This window comes from Eutrigla gurnardus (genome assembly GCF_963514095.1).
Source record: "Eutrigla gurnardus genome assembly, chromosome: 11".
NCBI classification, from domain to species: domain Eukaryota; kingdom Metazoa; phylum Chordata; class Actinopteri; order Perciformes; family Triglidae; genus Eutrigla; species Eutrigla gurnardus.
In genome coordinates, this window is record NC_139925.1 from 5,359,191 (window position 1) to 5,380,051 (window position 20,861).

Genomic DNA, 20,861 nt, shown 5'->3' on the forward strand with positions numbered 1-20,861 from the left:
ACACATTTTGTTTTACTTTTGGGTAGTTTAATAAATAGCAACGAATCAGAATGTATAGAATAATAAAGTAGAACAAGTACATATGGCTCAATGACCTATATGTCAGTGTCGACTTCCACGTGTTTCGAGCCATTTATTCTGAAAGTTCGTTCGTCCGACAGCTCATGAAGGCATCTCGAGAGAGAGGGCGGTGCTTGTGAGCTGACGTCAGAGCAGGCTGGGCCACAGACGAGGCTGAGCACACACTGCGCGGCGCCATGCTCTACCTCTCGGACCGACAGCTAGCCCGCTGAAAGAAGCCTCGACCCAGCCCGAAATGCCCGCTCCCGGGCGCACGTTGTCGGCTCATTTCACTGACACGAGGCGCCGAAAAGCGAGTGTGGCAAAATGGCGACGATCTGAGTCCTACTTTTCCGTCTCGCTTGGCGTAGCGTGGCAGAGGCAGTGGCTCGTTTCCAAAGTTGTCGGTTAGCAGGGGCGCGTGTGAAGGATCGGACTTAAAGGCGCAGTGCAACCCCCGCAGCCGCCGCCGCCGTCAAACATGGAGAAGCAGGAGCAGCAGAGCGACCTGGAGCAAGACAGACAATACTGTGAACTTTGTGGGAAAATGGAGAACCTGCTGAAGTGCGGCAGGTGCCGGAGCTCGTTCTACTGCAGCAAGGAGCACCAGAAGCAGCACTGGAAGAAACACAAGCTGATCTGCAAGGAGACGGACAAGGCGGCGCAGCTTCCCAAACCGACGCCCGAGCAGCAGCCGCCGCCGCCGCCGCCTCCTCCTCCTCCACCTCCACCGCCGCCGCCGCCACCGCCACCGGGGGACGACAAGGTGGAGGAGAAAGACCGGGAAAAGATCAGCGCCGAGCTCGCGGACGGCGCTTCTTTACCGCAAACCGAGGAGGGGGACGCCGCCGACGGACTCAAGGAGGACCGGTCTAACAACACGCCCAACGGACAGTCGCAGTCCAGCTCGTCCCCGCAGAAACTCGCCACGGAGTACATCGTCCCGTGTATGAACAAGCACGGCATCTGCGTGGTGGACAACTTTATAGGCGCGCAGACCGGCCTCGGCATCCTGGACAACGTCAAGGCGCTGCACAAGACCGGCAAGTTCACTGACGGACAGTTGGTCAGTCAAAAGAGCGACTCCACTAAAGACATCCGAGGGGACAAAATCACGTGGATAGAGGGGAGGGAGGCCGGCTGCGAGAAGATCTGCTTTCTAATGAGTCGCATGGACGACCTGATCAGACACTGTAACGGGAAACTGGGAAACTACAAAATAAATGGAAGGACAAAAGTAAGTATGGCTCTGTGCTGCACGCTGAAATCCGCAGGTATCCGTTGTGTCGTGAACGCATCATTACTTTCGGTATCGTGGTCCTCCTGCTCGCTAAAGTCACAGCAGATGATGAATGTCCCGGATTGTTTCCTCAGCCTCTTCCGAAATCATTCACACATTCATGACACCAAGTAAATATATATATATTTAATTTGTTTTATAAAAAAATAATTTGCACCAGAAAAGAGACATTATTGATGATGCATTCCTTCAAACTTACCTAAATTTATAGATGATAAAATGTTGTTTTTGGTAGATTTAAGTGTCTGCAGCAGCTTCCATCAGTTAAAAAAAAAAAAGAGTCATAAACCCTTTCCTTTTTAAAGCATGAATCAGCAAAACTCTCTGAACCACTTGATGATTGTCTCAGAAGGACTGGTCTAAAATCTTGTTAAAAGCTCGTCACGACTCATTCTCTGATATCACAATAGACAAATCAGGAAACCTCTAAGCCCCCTTCAAAAATGACTTAAACTATGGTTCAATTATCTAATAAATTGCTAATTTATTTTGCTGATTGACTAATTGATTCAGCAACTTAAGAGTTCCAGCTGTAATCCTGCACTCTGGATTAGTTTTGTCTACGATTCGGTGCTTCTTATCAACTTTGAGCACTAACTTGCACAACAAGCATGAGTCAGTATGACAGACTGCACACGCTCTCCATGTGCACACACGTGCTGCAACCAGACACATGGAAGACACCACGCTTGCACTTATGAACACACATGACACATTTATGCTTTAAGTTTTGTTTTGTCTGGATAAATTAATCGCTGTTTTGATAATCGATTCATCGGCTTAAATGTCAAAATTTGATGATTTGAGCTTCTTAAATGTGAACATTTTTACTTTCTTTACTCCTCTATGACCGTGAACTGAATATCGCCGCTTTCCTGACATTTTATAACAGCAAATCGATTAATCGTGAAATCTATCAACGGATTAATCGCTAATTAATCATCGTTATTTAGCGGTTTTCTGCGGTGATGAATTCAGTTTCGGCATCACTCGGCTGTTTAGACGCAGAGAGGAAGACCTGCATGTCTCAGGGTTGGCAGAGCGGTGGAGAGGAAGCCGTGGGCAGCTTCTCACCGAGACAAAGACGTCTGGAGTGATGACGCTGGAGTTTTCAGCCAATCAGCAGACGCGCGTGCGCTTCTAAAAATCGTCTGAAGACCTTGGCGATCTTTTCTAACCGTTACTTCCTTCTATCTGCTTAAAAAAGCAGCCGGTGTCGACCCAAAGCAATGCAGAGCTTCAGCTCAGCTGTTGGGTTTGCGTGTGACCTGCGACTCTACTTTTTTTTTAACTAGGTCTGGTCACCATGACCTTGTGACCTCGGAGACTAGCTCCTCCCACCTCCTTTTCCTCCTCCGCCTCCTCCTGGGGGAAGTAGTCTCTACTTCATTGAATGGATGCGAGGCTGAATCAGTGCTTAGTTTGTGATGCATCCAATAACACGACCCTGCAATAAATCCTGTGATCATGAAGTTTATGATGTTTTGCAGAGAGGAGTTTTTAAGTGTTAGGTTCATTTTTGAGGCTGTGTTGTGATATAGAGGTAGGTCATGTTTTTGTCCAGTTCGTGTATAAATGAGATATAGACTAAATATTAGAAACATCGCTCAGTATAACGCAATACAAGTCAACAGCACCACAAACTACAGCCGTCGAAACGACCATCAGTTTGAATCATCGCCTCTCTAGAGACATTATAACCTTCGCACAGGCAGGAATAATTGTATTGATAATCTGATAGATTTGTCCCATAAAGATTGATAGGCAGCGGGGCCGGGTATAATGTGCCGACGGTCCTACAACATATCGGAACAATTTGAGAAAAAGCGGTGCCGGATATCGGTGCTTTGCAGCAGCAGCCGTCGCCTTAAAGCAGAGAAAACATGACGTGCATTCACCTGCAGACGTGGAGGCAGATTTTATATAAAAATGTATGCACGATTACTTTAGTCAGCAACCAGCTTTGTGTAAAGCATTCTCTGCTAGCATTCTCTTCAAGTGCTGTGATCTGATGAATGTCGACGTGAAGAGTGGTGTGTTTGTATTTAGAAAAGGGACTCAGAATAAATATCCAGAAAAGTAATTTGATGAATATTTAAAGAAGCTGTTAAATTTGAGAACAGAGTTTGGTTGGTTGGTAGGAAATTGATCGTGGTGATCGGGATAATTAAAAATGCATCATTTATTGATAGAGGGAAACCTTATGATTTATGGTTACCTCATTTAAGATATTTTTTTATTATTTGCCAATCACTGAACCGGATGTTCACTTAAGAAAAGACGTCACATCAGTACGTTTTGGTGCCATTTTTAAGAGTTTTAAGAACATTTTGATCATCAGGATGACATCATGAATCGCGATTATTTATTTAACAGAATGTTTACACAACAAATAATTTAACATATAGTAGAGAAATGTACCGTAGTTATTTGTAGAAGCATGATCGGGCTGCTAGTTAGGCTACAAGGTTTTCAGTCGCACACGTATTGATAAAAGTATCGTTGTGGAATCATTTTCGTGGTGTTGTCATCCGTATAGATGAATCGTGGAGCAGTGCCCGGCCCTCGTAGCACCCTGGGATTGTAAACGCCGTTGGGGAAACCGTTGTGGAAGGTCACAGCTTCAGAGTCAGACCCTAAAAGGATTAGGATTAGCACATGAAAAAAGCCCTTTGCCATATCACGTTGTTATCACGGTGCTTGACATTTAAGGGAGCTAGCGGTGAGCTTGCTGCAGGTACTTGGGTTTTGTGTGCTGGCACAGAGCTCCTGATCGCCGTACGCTGTTATTTTTAGGCTTCTCCGCCTGTCCAGTTGCGTTTTTTTCTCCCCTGGCTGGTTCTCGGTAGAGTAGACATGAAGAATTTCTTCTTCCTTTTTTCATAAATCACGTTATTTCAGTGAGTGGTTCGGTTGTGGAGTAGATCCACGCAGCTGGCCAGCGAGTCAAAACACCTACTGCCCTAGTTGCCTTTGGCAAACACGCCTGGACTGTGACCAGCGAGAATCAGCATGACTTGCACAAATGGAAGGCCGCCAGTATCAATGGCTCAAAGGGATACGACACAATGTAAGCACAGTTCGCGTCGGGAGAGATAGAGGAAAAAGAGTTTGCCCAAATAGTTATTTAATGTCATTGTTTCCATTTCCCCTTTTCACTTGATAACATTGTAGGAAGTCGCAGGCAGCCGGGACGTTGTTTGCCTCTCTGCAGCCTTCCAGCGTGTCGAAGGCAGGCTGATGCCGGCTGAGGCGTTATCGGGGAGTTTGTCCCCACCACCGCCCCCCCACACGATGTTACAATGTCCAGCATGCTAAAATAGTAGCTCGCTAAGCCAACGGCCGCATTAATAAACGTGCTCAGCGCTCGTGCACAAAGCTGGTGTTATGCAGTTATGTTGTTGTACATGAAACATGATAACTGGACTTGCATGCCATTTTGTAGCTCAGTGTGGAGTTTAAATACCGGATTATATTTTGGGCTGCAGCTATCGATAGTTTTGGTAATCCAGTATTTTAGCAATTATTCCAACAAAAAATTATGGAGCAATAATAGTAAATATCTAGAAAAAAAATGAGACTGAACAACTAATAGATTCCTCATAGATTCACATTGTTGTTGTCTACATTATATTTTATTATATCTGTTCAAACTAAACCCATTTAGTGCATTCAAGTGTATTTTTAATTACATATTTGCTTTGATTTAAAAAAAAAAAAAGTCATGTCTCATATGTATGTGTTATAAGCTTCTTAGAGCTAGCTTTAGGAAGTTAAACCTCTCTAATACCTATTTTAGGTGCTTGTGAACATTGATTTAGACGATGCATTTATGTATCATGATGTCTGTCTGATTTGATCACAATATGATTCCATAGAAAGAAGATAAATATTGAACTATCGTCCCCGCCCTAGGTTGAAAATCAAGGCACGTTATCACAAGTGATGAGAAAATATTGTAAATCTTTTATTGCCATAAGCCAGCCTTGCACTGATTTGAAGCCTTGGCCGCGGTGACATTGCTGCCGGCGTCTCATAATCCCCATTGTCTCACGGTATTCAAGTGTCATGTCATTCAACTCTGCCTCGCGGCGAGCCACGCCCCTCATTTTCAGGGAAAACTGCTGACAGATGTTGAGAAACGGTTCCACCGAAACAGGATCAATATGGACACGATCCACCCGACTCCCCCTCAGCGTTGTTTGATAACGAACCGCTGAGTTTTTTTGTTGCGTCACTTGTAATGTCACTGCAGCAATGTGTGGACACGTGTGCTTTCACAAGGAAGTTGACCGTTGACCTAAATCCTGCAGCTCTATAGGGTAAGTAGGCTAGAGGAAGTCATGTGGTGGTGCTTCTCCTAGGCTTGGAGCCGGCTATACATTACGCTGTGGGCTACCGTTCCTTCCTCCTACGGTACCTGCATGCCGCCTTCTTCCTGCGTATTGTTAAACCATCATACAGTATATGATGTATATGATAATGCCTGTAACCCTGTTGAAGCACAGGCTCACCCACCACCCACATCCAAAGCAGACATTTCGAGCATCGCCATTGAATTCAAAGATGCGAATAGACGCAACTTGAATGAGGCACATTTTTTTACCTGCATGAGGCTCTGACGTCACCGAATCAAAAATGAGAACAAAACATATGGTAGCGGTCTGTGGTCTCCCAGAGGTCTACGATAGAACCTCACATTAGTCCAGAGACCAGACCAGACTAAACCAGAGACCGTCTATGCTACAAACAACAAGGTCGATGCTGTGTTTATGTCTACATGATGATATTTTAAGTGTTGATGGAGCAGCCACAGCCTACCCCCCATCGATCAGAACTCCATCCAGAAAACAAGCATTTTAAAAGTTGTTTGCTTGTCGTCTTGCAGACAGACTATACAAACCATGATTTCTGACTTTTTACAAATTATCCTCATTATGTCGTTATTTCGGCATCATTTTTTATCCGTCTACTGAAATTTAATCAAAACATAATTGTTAATTTTGTGTCCGTATGGCTGTAGTAAACAGGCCGACGTGTGTACAAAACAGCAGTAACTGTAGTTACAGTTCTGTTGTTCTTCCATCATCTCAGACTGGCCTTGAAGTCTCTGAAAGTGCAGCTGCAGGGCAGGCGACCGGTAAGCTACGCCGCGTCGTCTTTGAAGTGTTTCTCTTTATTTTCCTTGGACGTGCACAAGTAGGTGGGGGTGGAGGGGAAAAAATACTGGGATCCTGCTTTTCACTTACAAGGTTGAAATCAGGAGCTAATTTCAATACATTTTCCATTTAGAATTGAATCGGATGAAATCCCAACGACATGCATGTGTAAAGGCTCCATATAAGAGAAGTTAAATTAAGACATTTAATGACCACAATTTAACAAACTGAATGGATATCTTGCAACTGCAATTTTAGACCTTCAATAGGATCAGTCTAGACCAGGTATTTTCTGTTAATGAGTCCTGTTTTATGGTGGCTGTAAATCCTTTAGATTAACCTCTTTACAAGCAACGCTGCTGAGGAAGCGGCGCTTCATCTTTGTCACTTCGTCTTGTGCAAGAATGCGAAACATTCATGACCATTGCTGAACACGTAGACATGGCTGAACACGTAGACGTGACCGTTGCTGAACACGTAGACATGGCTGAACACGTAGACATGACCTTGGCTGAACACGTAGACGTTCCTGAACACGTAGACGTGGCTGAACACGTAGACATGGCCGTGGCTGAACACGTAGACGTGGCCGTGGCTGAACACGTAGACGTGACCGTGGCCGAACACGTAGACGTGGCCGAACACGTAGACGTGGCTGAACACGTAGACGTGACCGTGGCGCTTCATCTTTGTCACTTCGTCTTGTGCAAGAATGCGAAACATTCATGACCATTGCTGAACACGTAGACATGGCTGAACACGTAGACATGGCTGAACACGTAGACGTGACCATTGCTGAACACATAGACATGGCTGAACACGTAGACGTGGCTGAACACGTAGACGTGGCTGAACACGTAGACATGGCTGAAAACGTAGACATGACCGTGGCTGAACACGTAGACGTGGCTGAACACGTAGACGTGGCTGAACACGTAGACGTGGCTGAACACGTAGACATGACCTTGGCTGAACACGTAGACATGACCTTGGCTGAACACGTAGACGTAGACGTGACCGTGGCTGAACACGTAGACGTAGACGTGACCGTGGCTGAACACGTAGACGTAGACGTGACCGTGGCTGAACACGTAGACATGACCGTGGCCGAACACGTAGACGTGGCCGAACACGTAGACGTGACTGAAAACGTAGACGTGACCGTGGCTAAACACGTAGACATGACCTAGGCTAAACACGTAGACATGACCGTAGCTAAACACGTAGACATGACCGTGGCTAAACACGTAGACATGACCGTGGCCGAACACGTAGACGTGGCCGAACACGTAGACGTGACTGAAAACGTAGACGTGACCGTGGCTAAACACGTAGACATGACCGTGGCTAAACACGTAGACATGACCGTGGCTAAACACGTAGACATGACCGTGGCTAAACACGTAGACATGACCGTGGCTAAACACGTAGACATGACCGTGGCTAAACACGTAGACATGACCGTGGCTAAACACGTAGACATGACCATGGCTAAACACGTAGACGTGGCTGAACACGTAGACGTGACCGTGGCTGAACACGTAGACATGACCGTGGCCGAACACGTAGACGTGGCCGAACACGTAGACGTGACCGTGGCTAAACACGTAGACATGACCGTGGCTAAACACGTAGACATGACCATGGCTAAACACGTAGACGTGGCTGAACACGTAGACGTGACCGTGGCTGAACACGTAGACATGACCGTGGCTGAACACGTAGACATGACCGTGGCCGAACACGTAGACGTGGCTGAACACGTAGACATGACCTTGGCTGAACACGTAGACGTAGACGTGACCGTGGCTGAACACGTAGACGTGACCGTGGCCGAACACGTAGACGTGGCCGAACACGTAGACGTGGCTGAAAACGTAGACATGACCGTGGCTGAACACGTAGACGTGGCTGAACATGTAGACGTGGCTGAACACGTAGACGTGGCTGAACACGTAGACATGACCTTGGCTGAACACGTAGACGTGTCCATGGCCGAACACGTAGACGTGGCTGAACACGTAGACATGGCTGAAAACGTAGACATGACCGTGGCTGAACACGTAGATGTGGCTGAACACGTAGACGTGGCTGAACACGTAGACATGACCTTGGCTGAACACGTAGACATGACCTTGGCTGAACACGTAGACGTAGACGTGACCGTGGCCGAACACGTAGACGTGACCGTGGCTGAACACGTAGACGTGACCGTGGCTGAACACGTAGACGTGGCTGAACACGTAGACGTGACCGTGGCTGAACACGTAGACATGGCTGAACACGTAGACGTGACCGTGGCTGAACACGTAGACATGACCGTGGCTGAACACGTAGACATGACCGTGGCTGAACACGTAGACTTGACCGTGGCTGAACACGTAGACGTGACCGTGGCTGAACACGTAGACATGGCTGAACACGTAGACGTGACCGTGGCTGAACACGTAGACATGACCGTGGCTGAACACGTAGACTTGACCGTGGCTGAACACGTAGACATGACCGTGGCTGAACACGTAGGGCCCTAGTTTCGTAGACCGGCGCAGGGTGGCGCAGCCGGCGCAGTGCAAGTTTCGACCCGCGCAGCCTTGCGCACCGTCAGTTTGGCAGTTTGGTGGATCGCCTGCGCCAAGATGGGTGTGGCGGCGCAGCAGGGGGAGGCGTCACAGATTCAGCTTGGCGTAGCGGAAGTTTCGTGGCAAAAAGCCTCGCCGAGACTGCGCTGAAAGCTCGCCAGCTCCAACCTGGTCTACTTTCGGCGCAAGGCGTAAATAAAGTCCATTCATTCAATGCGAATCACAGCTGGCGGATCGGAAGTTTGGTTGACGGCGCGCAGTGCGCACACGTCACCGAGACCTCACAGGCAGGTTTCCACAGTTCCAGGCACATTTACATGCAATAAATAATCACAACAAACACTATTTAATGCAACTAACTGAATCAACACGTGAATATATATCTATATAGATTGTCCCGTCACATCTGACGTCAGATCAAAGGCGGATGGCACGCGTAACGGAAACTCAGCCTCTCGGACCAAAACATCTCCCTCTCTCTCTCCTGTTTTTTATAATATCGGCATTGTTATTATTATGATACGCGCGCACAGCGGCGGCGCTGCTTCTGTCATCGGGTTGTCAAGTGACGGATCTTGCACTGAACCTCCCCTAACGCATTAAAGGAGAGGAGAGGAGCTCATTTGATTGGTGAAGATCTGAATCGGCTGTGTTTATCCCAGTCCACGCCTCGTCTCCTCCTCGTCTCCCACTCACGCCTTCTTCTCCTCCCTCTTTCCCACTTGCGCCGGTGGGCGAGTCGGGAGGTGTGCCTGCGCGAGCCTGCGCCGGCCTGCGCGGTGCACGAAACTTGCAAAGTCCAGGCGGACACACCCCGTCGGCGCGGCGCAGGTGCGCTGAAAGCTGACTGCGCCTGGTCTACGAAACTAGGGCCCGTAGACTTGACCGTGGCTGAACACGTAGACGTGACCGTGGCTGAACACGTAGACGTGACCGTGGCTGAACACGTAGACGTGACCGTGGCTGAACACGTAGACGTGACCGTGGCTGAACACGTCTCCTGTGCAGACGAATTCAAGTCTCTTACCCATGCGACTTATTCACAGTTGCTTACAGTTTTTTTTTTAACTCAAATGGGTTTTCATATATTCCTTTTTTTCCCCAAGTGATATTTCGCTGACTGTGCTCAGTCTTTGACCACTGGCAAGGAGAGGGTATCAGTGACTGATCCAATTACAGAGTGAGCTCGCTTGGCTCACACTAGCACGATGGAGCCATTCAGTCAGGGTGAGCAGTTACTACACCAAACACACACAGAACTGTAGATATCCGCTCTCTCAGCCCGGGTCGTGTATGAATATAAACCCAACAAACAGAGTTTGTGCTACACTGTTAGCATAGCCTACCTCCGATCACTCCAGACTCCATCCAGAAAACAAGCATTTTAAGAGTTATTGCTTATCGTCTTGGGGACAGACCCAACAAACCATGGCTTCAGACGTTTTTCAAATCATTGTCATTATGTAGATATTTCGGCACAATTTTTATCAGTTTATTGCAACAAAACAGTTTATTTTGGGTCCATACTCCAGCCATGTGTGTCTTGCTAATCAAAGTGAATACAGCTCAGTTCACCTCTGGGTGAGGTTATAACCTCTTCATGACCCGGCATATCTGGGACTTCACAAAGTCTGTACGAAGCAGCAGTAGTGGTGATTTCAGCCCTCATTGATGAAACCTTGGCGGCGTCTCCATCGAGGCTTCCAGCGGCTCACAGAGTTCAGCCCTTTTGCGTTTATCTTTTGTTTGTCAACGAGGGACATCAGCAGAGTGTGCTGAAATCCACAAGGCCGGCGGCTTTACACAATGCCCTTCAGAGTGTTTGCGTAATGATACCGGAGACTGTTGCTTGTGTTGTCTGCCGCAACACGTTGAGGGTGAAGGCTAGCGCCGCCACTGTGTACAACGTCCTGTTGTTTACAAGCCGCAGTAAAGAAGAAAAGAATAAATCAGGTTGCTACGTTAAACAGGGATTTCCTCTCGAGGGCAGCACCACTGTCTGATGGCCCGAACCGCCTCAGTTCCCACAATCCCCTGCGCTACGAGTTTGTACTCTCTTGACTAAGCATCTTGCCTGTGAATTGACCCCCCCCTTGTAGCTTTTCCTCTTTGCTCCTCCCTTCATGGCAAAGTGAGTGACTGCCCGGTTACGTTGCGGCAAACAGCGAATCAACACAACTTAAGAGTTGACCATTTGACAAGCCCCGCCCCCCCGCTGCCGCCCCGTCAAGCTGTCAGAGCTACCCTTTGCATGTCAGATTTGATATTAGCCTGTGAGTGTTTGGGTCTAACCTCATGTACATAATGTTCCACTTATGTTCTACTTTATTTTTATTTATTTAATTTTTAAATTATTCTAGATACCCAATAACTCTATATAGTCAAGAATCTTAGGGTGACCTTGGGTCGTTGTTATGAATGTCACTGCCATCTGTCCACCAGCGTTAAATAACAGAAGTAGCTATTAAAGTAATTGTCCCGAAATCAACACCAGATTCTCCATTTGCCTGTAAATGCTTGGTGGCCTCTGAAAGCTGTGCATGTGGAGTGGAAACCAGCGGCACGGCGAGCGATGTCCCCTCCTAATGAGGGTCACAGACGTGGCTGAGAGGAATGGGAGCTCAGATGGGAGGTCAGAGGTGAAGAAGAGGAGGAAGAAAGCCCTCCTGCAGCGTAGAGAGGCCGTATTTGAAAGGAGAAATCATCAAAGATTTAATAGTGGTTCAGTCAGAGAACGGGGAATACTGGAGAATGGCATGCACATGTGTAGTCGTGATAAATGTCTTTTATTGCGGGGAAAACCAGCAATTATCCTCCACCGCACAAGCTGCACAGTGTGTTTTGCCATCTGTGGTTCCTCTGACTGAAGAGTCGATCAAAACCGGAGTGTATCTCAGACCGCCGTGTCCTCGTGACCTGATCACATGAGTTTACATAGTTAGTTAAATAGCTTTTCCTACTATGTCTGCGTCTGCAGATACTGGCTGATCTGCATTCCAGCCTGGTGTGTGTTTTCTGTGGATAATTTGTGCGTGGCGTCGCTCCGATGGGATTTTTTTTTTTTTTTTTTTGTGCCAACAAGCCAAATCGTCGTCTCGTTTCTGTTGATGGTTCTAGCACATGCTCGTCGCAGGTGCATTTATGAGCTTGTGCTGGAACCTTTCCACCATAGATTAACATTTATTGTGTTTCAGCAGCTGTCCAATCTAAGGAAATGAAAGGCGAAACTGCTGCTTCCGGGTTTTTGCGCCGTGCCAAGACTCTCGCACCTTCACTCGGCACACACACACACACACACACGTGCACACACACACACACGTGCACACGCGCCGCCCTCACACATCTGAATCCACACAAACACACATTTTCCAGGCAGCGACTGTTTACCCATCTCCAGCCTTGCAGCGTGAGCCAAGCAGTTAAGGGTGGGAGGGGCGACATAGCAGAGGATCAGCCAACCTTCCTCACGCTCTGCACGTAGCACAACCATTAAAATACTGCTCCCTCTGGAGGGAGGCCAGGAGTCAAAGTTTACAGCAGTTCACTCCTCTGCTCCGGCCCCACCCCTCTCTCTCCCTCTGTCTGTGCCCCCCTCTCTCTCTCTATCTCCCCCTCTCTTTTTACGTACACACTCACAGGAAAGCTTGCTGTATTGCGTCTTACCAACAGGAAGCCCTTTGTCAGTCCGACCCCCCCACACCCCAACATCACCCCCTCATCTTTATGTTGAGTTTGGTGGCTTTGCCAATGCCGTGCATCGCAGTGCTGACCTGAATCACTCGATAGACGTGAGCAGAATGAGGATGAGCTGCCGTGGTCCGATGCTTGATTTTGCACGTATGCATATTCTGTAATGCACCTTCGATGTTGTGCATTAAATGAAGTGTGTGGATAGTATTTATTCACTGATTCGCCAAATATTTTTGAATAAATTGTGTCCTAGCGTTTCCCCTGCAGACATGTCAGCTCATCAGTGAGGCAAACATGGAAAGTTTTATTTTCACTTTCAAACGAAGCGCGTCGGCGTTTATAATAATGTCACTGTGGTTTATGTTGATCCGAGTGCATGGAAGAATGTGGAGGGACTCGCCTTTTTTTTTTTTTTTTTGTGTCATATCGCTGCTTAGACACGGTGCATGAGGGCCGACGCCGTCCTCCGCACGTTCGCCACTCATCCAAAAGCTCCTCTTTCAAGTAATAAGAACACACAGCTGCATGGTGTCCCACAAGTGTTGGCTCACAGTCTGATATCTGATATGACTACAGGCAGGCTGATATTACAGGCCGGGTAAGAAGAACCGAGGGAGGTAGACGATGAGGTGGATTTTATGCTGCGGATGTCTTTTCTATGCTGTTTACACCGAGATGTGTATAAAAGGTCGTAGGGGGTTCGCTGCCAACATTCAAGCAGATCATGAGGGTCTTAATAGGGCAGGAAGAGGCAAGGGGAAGTAGACGTGCTGCGTGATATCTCCGGTTTATTTGCTCACTAAGATTTTATCACGGATCGGGATTTTTTTTTTAAACAAAAAAATCACTGAATTTGCATTATCGGGATAATAGTGAATATCGTCACCAGAGACTTGGGGGGGGAAGTTGTGTGGTTCACTTTCATGGTGGAGAAGTTAAAAATAAAAAGAGGAAGTGTGATGAGATGTGAAAATAAATACTTAAATTATGAAGGGAGATCTGATGATTTATGATTATTTAAGATGATTTGATTATTTGTTTTTCCACTTAAAATGAAAACCCTATTTGTGATGCAATAAAAATGTTTCTTAACAGAATGTAAAGTAAAATGATTTCTTTACTGTTAAGAATTTGAAGCACATTTGGATGATTTTCGGGATCATATTGTGAATCGCCGTTATTTTAGCCGGGATGATGCTGACGTGATGTTTTCATATCGTCTCTCTTGACCGTTCCTCCTTTTTCTTCATGCAGAACTTCCGCTGACTCGTTTAGTTCGAAACAATGAATGCATACGTTTGTACTTTCTGTGTATCTGTCTTTTTACTAATCGTGCTTTATCATCTTCCCGTCCACAGGCAATGGTGGCGTGTTACCCTGGAAACGGGACAGGATACGTGCGCCATGTGGATAACCCCAACGGCGATGGGCGGTGTGTCACATGCATATATTACCTTAATAAAGACTGGACAGCCAAGGTATGCGGGAGATGGAGGAAATATCATTCATCAGTACAAGATGATTAATTATCAACTTGTTTTAGATAATTTCCAACTTTATTTATTCTTTTTTTTGTTGCTATAAACATTTTATAGATTTGTCATTTGAGATATCCAGAAAGACGAAATGATTTTCAAATGTGCTTCATATTCCGGTTGGACTTCCTGTCAAGCATATGACAAGTGAGCGTGGTGAGAGAGGTGTCACCCTGCACCCGTAGGTGTCACCCTGCACCCAGAGGTGTCACCCTGCAGAGTCAGTGACTAGAGGTGACGTGTCAGTACGTGCTGTTCGGCCACTCTCTCTCCGTTTATAATCCCATTAAAATGCAGAGATCTCGCTTAATCCAGCCGTGCTCAGTCAGGGAGGAGAGCGCCCCCATGCTGCAGGAAAGTGGACATACGGGCTGGTGGTTTAATGTCATGTGGATTAAATGAGCATTTCAAACCATTCTGATGGGGTTTTTGGTAGTTTTGCTGAAGGACGTTGGTGTGATAGTCAGATATATTAACCTTGAAAGAGCCTGACAGTGTAGTCCTGTATGACAGAGTCCACTTACCTGGTTCTCAAAGCAGCTCTAAATGACGATGATTTAATGACATGTTTTAGAAGCTCAGCACGTTTCATGAGGGAGAACAAATTGATTTGTGCACTAAAATGCTCTGAAATTAACAATTGCATTCAAATGAATAGAATATATCATTATGCAATATTGTATATTAGTGGTATAGTGATGACCAAAGGCTTAATTCTATATTGTTGGCGATCGCCGCAGCGATAAACGTATTTCAGCATTATTCATGTAACCTTGGCCGGCATTCTGGTTTTGATTTCATGCCATTCTCATGAACACGTTATCTCAGGAATGTCTTAAAAAATGGCTTCAAGTTTGGCACAAACGTCCAGTTCGATTTTTGTTATTGGTCACTGAGCTCATGAAACACACTTTGGGCCATGATTATAAATTATGACAATTTCACACAAATGTTCTTATAAGATAAATGATGACATTCTGGACAGACATGGCTTTAAACTGCAACATGACTGGTTGCTGGAGGAATGTTTTTTTATTTGGGATTATAACCCTCGGGAAGTTTTTAACAATCTGTTGAGGGGGAAAAAAGGTTGATAGACCCTGATAGTGTAGGACACACTGTGATATGCTTTTAAAGGAGAAATCCAGGGTCATCCCAACTTATTAGAAGCAAAAGAAAAAAAAAAAAAAATAGACGTTGCCTAGCCCGAGATCTCTACCTGCCTGGCAGCCTTCCAGACTCCCTCCAATGCTAACCCATTGGGGCAATTTTTATCTGCTTTTCTGGGCCTCAGAAAATAATTCCAAGACCTATGCAACACAGGTTGGGTCCGTACGAGACACGACAGCGCTCATTTAGCTCAAATAGTGTGGCGAAACGACATAAATGTGTTTTTGCATGGAGTTACTTCCTCAAATCACCCAGTAGACATTAGTAGTAGATAGCCGAGCGCGCGCTCGTCCCTCCCAGTCACCGCAGAATCAAAAACGTTTTGGTTTTGTATCCATAAAGAAACAATGGAGCAGTGCAGTCGTCATGTCCGTAATAAATCCATGAAGCTGTTATGTCCATACGTATGACTATGTTACAACATAGCAACGATTGCTTACAGCTAAGTCTAGGTCAAGTCAATTTTGTCTGTTTTTTTTGCTTCTAATAAGTCGGGGTGACCCTGGGGACAACGAAAATGGGGTCAAAATTGACCGGATTTCTCCTTTAAGTGTTTAGCGGTAAATGTTATTGGACTAGAAGTTAAGGAAGTCACCTCTTGAATATGAGACAGATAAACAGGATGCTGCACGCCAGGAAGGAGCGAGGCTCTCGGTAACGGAAAGCAGCGTCCGTAAGGTGGGAGGATGACTTAGAGGACAAGGAGCTGCTGACATGACGAGACACAGAGACGAGGCCCGTCCTCCAGAAAAGTCTGTTTATATACAAGTTGAGGTGGAGTGATTTGCATGTCCATCGTGTTCCGGTTGACTCGTTTCAACCCGTTCCTCTTTGTTGATGCACGTTGTTTGGTGTGATGCTGGTAATATGAATCCGATCCAAGGTGTTACAATTATATAGATGTAATTATAGACTTCACCGGCTCATTTATGCTACTCAGCGTAACCGGATCTGTGCTTCCTGTCTGAGAACCTGTGCATGTGCACACTCGTACCGGTTTCTGTGTGTTCACCTCTTCCTGTCGGTGCGTTCAGGTGCCCTCATGTTCATCAACTCAGCTTATTGTCGTGTTCATGCCCAGGCTTCAATTATTCAGATGAGCCGTCTCCTAGGACCCCACTCATCATGTGAATGATCCCAATCCCACCTCTGATTGGCTGCTTATTAGGCGTGTGATTAGCGAGTGTGGTTTTTTTGTTGTTGGTTGCCTGGATACCAGGAGTGCCGTGAGAGGATGGCACGGCCGGGGAATGTTCAGGTTCAGTTATTTACCCCCAATTTTCTTACACGTCTCATCAACCGCTTCTGGTTTATCCAATAATCATCATGAAGCTGTGGGGGCGGGGCTTGTTGTCAGCTGTGTGTTCGGTCAATACAAGCATTGATGCTTCAGCTCGGAGCACATATTAGATGCATTATTGTTCATTGTGTGCAGCGGGCCTAGTTCTGTCCACACATTAATAATGTGAAACCCAAATCGTGCGACAAACAAAGGCATGACTGATAACGCTGCTGCGTCAAACGAGGCTTTGGATTTCATATTAATTTTGCTCTAATACAAAGTACAATATTTACATGACATAAAATACGTCATACAAAAAAACAATCAATGATTGGTATAGATCAGCGTGACACGGACAGTCGGATCAGCAGCAAGTTGTTTACACCATCGTGGTAAAAGTGATAAATACACACAAATCTATTTAACTGCAGTTCATTGTCATGCATACTGATGAGAGTCATCTCAGCCAGCGTCTCTACATCTCCTCTTCCTCAGGCAGGACGTTCGTTTTTTTAATTCAAATATTTTTTCAGTAACCCTGATATTTGGACCCACCCCAGGTTAAAGAGCATGGATCGTTATTATTATATATTTTGAAGAAAAATGTGTATTATCTGGAGCGTATGTCAGAAACGGTACCCAATCATCACAAATTAGTTTAATTAATATTGGCAGAAAAGGGTTAATTCTCAAGTCTCGTCAAATTCTTATTGTACGACATCGAGCACTTCACTTAAGCACGCTGATTCTGAATGTCCACGCCCATGACAAAAGTCACATGACTAAAGTCACATGGGCACAGTCCCAAGTCACCCTGGTGGGAGGAAAAAGATGCAGGCGAGCAAAAGTCAAAGTGAAAGGAAGCTGCTGGAAATACTTTCTGGGAGAAGTACAGATCCTCTGGATAGTAACAAGGTCGCTCCCGCATTTATGTCTGGATTACTTTAAATTAAGCGTTGATGGAGAAGCAACAGCGTTAGCATAGCATACCTCCGATCGATCCAGACTCCATTCAGAAAACAAGCTTTTTAAAAGTTGTTTGATATCGTCTTGCAGACAGATCTAACAAAACATGACTTTTTACATATTGTCTTCATTATGTTGTTGTTTCTGCATCATTTTTATCTGTTTATTGCTATTTAAAAGTTTAATTTGGATTCACACCGCTGTAGTAAACCAGCCGATGTGTGTCTTGCTAGCCACAGTGAATACAGCTCAGTTAATTTCACTGAGCACCTCCCGGGTGATATAAGGTGCCCAGGGTTGAAGAGTTTCCCAGCATGCATTTGGTGGGATCACAGCAGCGCCGCTCTTTCATGTATTTACCGATCAGCAGGCGTCGTTGCTGTCGTTTCTTCCAGAACCGTTCACACCACGATGAATCCCGTTTGTTGGCACTGACCTTTGTTTACATTGCTGCACCAACATGGCGGCGAGCTGGCGTTCTGGCCTCCGACTTCTTCATACTGGTAGCTGAGCGTCACCACGTGGGTGAAACATGCTCGAGGCGGGTATGCGGGTGGCAGGTTTGGCTAGATTTTAGTCATTTAACTTTCGTTCCATCCGGGGCTGAAAGAACATCTTAATTGTGATTATTTTTGAGTTGTGATATTAGAGGGAATAAACGAACACTTGTGTAGGTAATTTGAATCCATCACAGGAAGGATGGACGGCATATTAACTAATACAAGGATGGTAATGGTATGATATATAAAAAGTAATGTACGATTGAACATTATTATTTTTATTATCATTATTATTATTCCAAGTATTATTATAATTAGTAGTAGAAGAAGAGTCGGGTACAGTGATTGAGAACAGAAGATGTTATATAATGTGAAGGACGTTGAATTTATCCACAAAAACAAAAATGGAACTTGGTTTAATAAAATTTAAATTAATTGGATATACATTTCTTTCCAACTTCAGGAACTCATGATTTTTTAATGCATTGATCTAGGAAGCTAATATTGCAGATTTTTACTTAAACACATCCAAATGTTTCAATAAAGGCATCAGTTTGCCTCTGGGATGCTTATTTATCACCCTATAGGAAGCTTAAAATGGCTTTTTGGCCAAAACGAGCTAAATAATAAAAAAAAACTATAGGAGCCATCCTGAAAATATGACTCAGCATTTTCCTAAAATAAATAAAGCACTGAAAAAGCCGTTAAAGATAAAGATAGTTGTGTAGCTTGATGCAGGTCAGAAGGTTACGGGTCAGAAGGTCACGGGGTCATCCTGCGTTCACAGTGAAAGTCGACACCTCTCTGGATTTTGCGTGCGGTCAAACAATTGTTAAAACCAGCAGCAACAACAATAAAAAAACCCTTCCATATCTCCTGTCTTCTTTGACCCCATTGTGCTTTATTTAGTTTTGCCATTCCGCCTCATTCAAAGGAGCATAAATGTGAATAGCTTTGCTTCTCCAGCGAGAGGGTGTGAACCTCGTTGCGTGTGAAGAGAGGCGGCCTATCATATCAGCCGTGTGGGAGTCCAAGCGGCACACTTGCAGCAATCTGCTTTTTCACTCTCCAGGTCCGTTATCCAGCCGGAGCAGTTTTCCTGTGTGTTATTCTTCCTATCCCTCCACAGGAAAGCCCCCCCCCCCACCCCCCAAACCACCACCACCACCACCTCCACCGCCGCTGTTTCCGATCCTGAGCTTTCCTCCTCCAGCTCTTGCAGTCGGACAACCCTTTTCCTTAACATTGTCATTGTCCCGTGTTAATACTTTAAAAAAGCCCGACACGTGAGCTACATTCAAGCCGTTCCTGAGAATCCCGATCACGTCCGTAACGCGGATGAATCGCATGAATCACAAATGGTGACGCTTCGCTTAGTGTCCGCTTCCGTCGGTCTCTCCTCACCTTCCTGCTGTTGCTTTTGTCCCCCCCCCCCCACCATTTGTATACATGACGGCGTTTTGTTTCTGTTTCTTCTGCTCTTCCAGGAACACGGCGGCCTTCTCCGGATCTTCCCAGAAGGAAAAGCTCAGTTCGCCGACATCGAGCCCAAATTCGACCGCCTGCTGCTCTTCTGGTCCGACAGACGGAACCCCCACGAGGTCCAGCCCGCCTTCGCCACCAGGTCAGCATCCACCCCCCCCCCCCCAACATGAATCCAGTCTATTCAGCAGTGACTCACTGCTCTCATCCTCTCCCCCAGGTATGCCATCACGGTGTGGTATTTTGATGCAGATGAGCGAGCCAGAGCTAAAGAAAAGTACTTAACGGGTGGGTTTTATTTTATTTGATGCAGACACACTTAGTTCCCGTTGTTTCAGGCCTTTTAACGCTCTTTTACATCATCTCTCTCGTGCTCTTTGTGTTTCCTGCAGGAGAAAAAGGAGTAAAGGTTGAACTTGGCAAAGCGTCAGAGCCCAGCTAGTGGGGGCCTCGTCCTCCTCCGAACAGCCATCAAGTGCTCTGTCCTGAGAAAGTGGCCTATAGAGAGCATGTGTGTGTGTTTTACATGGCGAGAAAACAGCAGACTTTTTCCTCACGGAGACGGGAAAAAAAGAAAAGGTGATTTCTGTTCAGCGAACGCCGAGGTGGGGAGGTGGGGGGGGCTAACCCAGAGGACCTTGAATGTCACCACGTCGTACTGAAAGGGGTTGCGTTTGGTTTCTCCCCCCTTTCACCTCTTTGGCGGAGAGCGCTTGGGTTAACGGCTGACATTTTTCCAGAAAATCAACAGGAATTAAACTCCCGGAGAATCGACAGCTCTTTGCATTTTGTTTTTTTTTTGCAAGTCAATTCCTTAAAAGGTACAGTGTTCTGCATATGCTTAATGTGTTATGCTTTTCACATGGAATCAGCTGTTATAAGCTACTGTATTGCTCAATGTACTGGAGGTTGCAATAATATGAGGAATGATCTGAATAAAAAAAAAAAAACACCTTTTTTTCCTGACATAAATGGTTTGAATTCAGTCATTTTGCACCAGAGTATCTAACTATCACTGTGGTCCTGTTCCTCCAGCGTCTCTGTGTATGCGCTATACGCAGTGTAGTGCTGCCCTCTGCAGGCCTGCAGGGTATTACACCTATTCTGCCTGGTTTCCCTATGATGGACTGACCATCAG

The 20,861-nt window shown here is 46.0% G+C and overlaps 1 protein-coding gene across 1 annotated transcript; it reads left to right on the top strand.

Annotated features, from left to right (window-relative positions):
- The first annotated feature begins 228 nt into the window (after positions 1-228).
- egln1a (egl-9 family hypoxia-inducible factor 1a) lies at positions 229-20,698 on the top strand. Its single transcript, XM_084021994.1, has 5 exons — positions 229-1,297; positions 14,147-14,266; positions 19,729-19,865; positions 19,944-20,011; positions 20,116-20,698. The coding sequence occupies exons 1-5, from the start codon at positions 542-544 to the stop codon at positions 20,163-20,165; spliced, it is 1,131 nt and encodes a 376-aa protein (XP_083878120.1). The 5' UTR covers positions 229-541; the 3' UTR covers positions 20,166-20,698.
- The last annotated feature ends 163 nt before the right edge of the window (positions 20,699-20,861 follow it).

Bases quoted from the DNA above. Each gene is read 5' to 3' on its own strand.
- egln1a (XM_084021994.1), top strand. From the start codon at position 542: ATGGAGAAGCAGGAGCAGCAGAGCGACCTGGAGCAAGACAGACAATAC. The intron at 14,267-19,728 runs GTATGCGGGAGA...CTGCTCTTCCAG, and splicing joins ATAAAGACTGGACAGCCAAG to GAACACGGCGGCCTTCTCCG. The intron at 20,012-20,115 runs GTGGGTTTTATT...TGTTTCCTGCAG, and splicing joins TAAAGAAAAGTACTTAACGG to GAGAAAAAGGAGTAAAGGTT.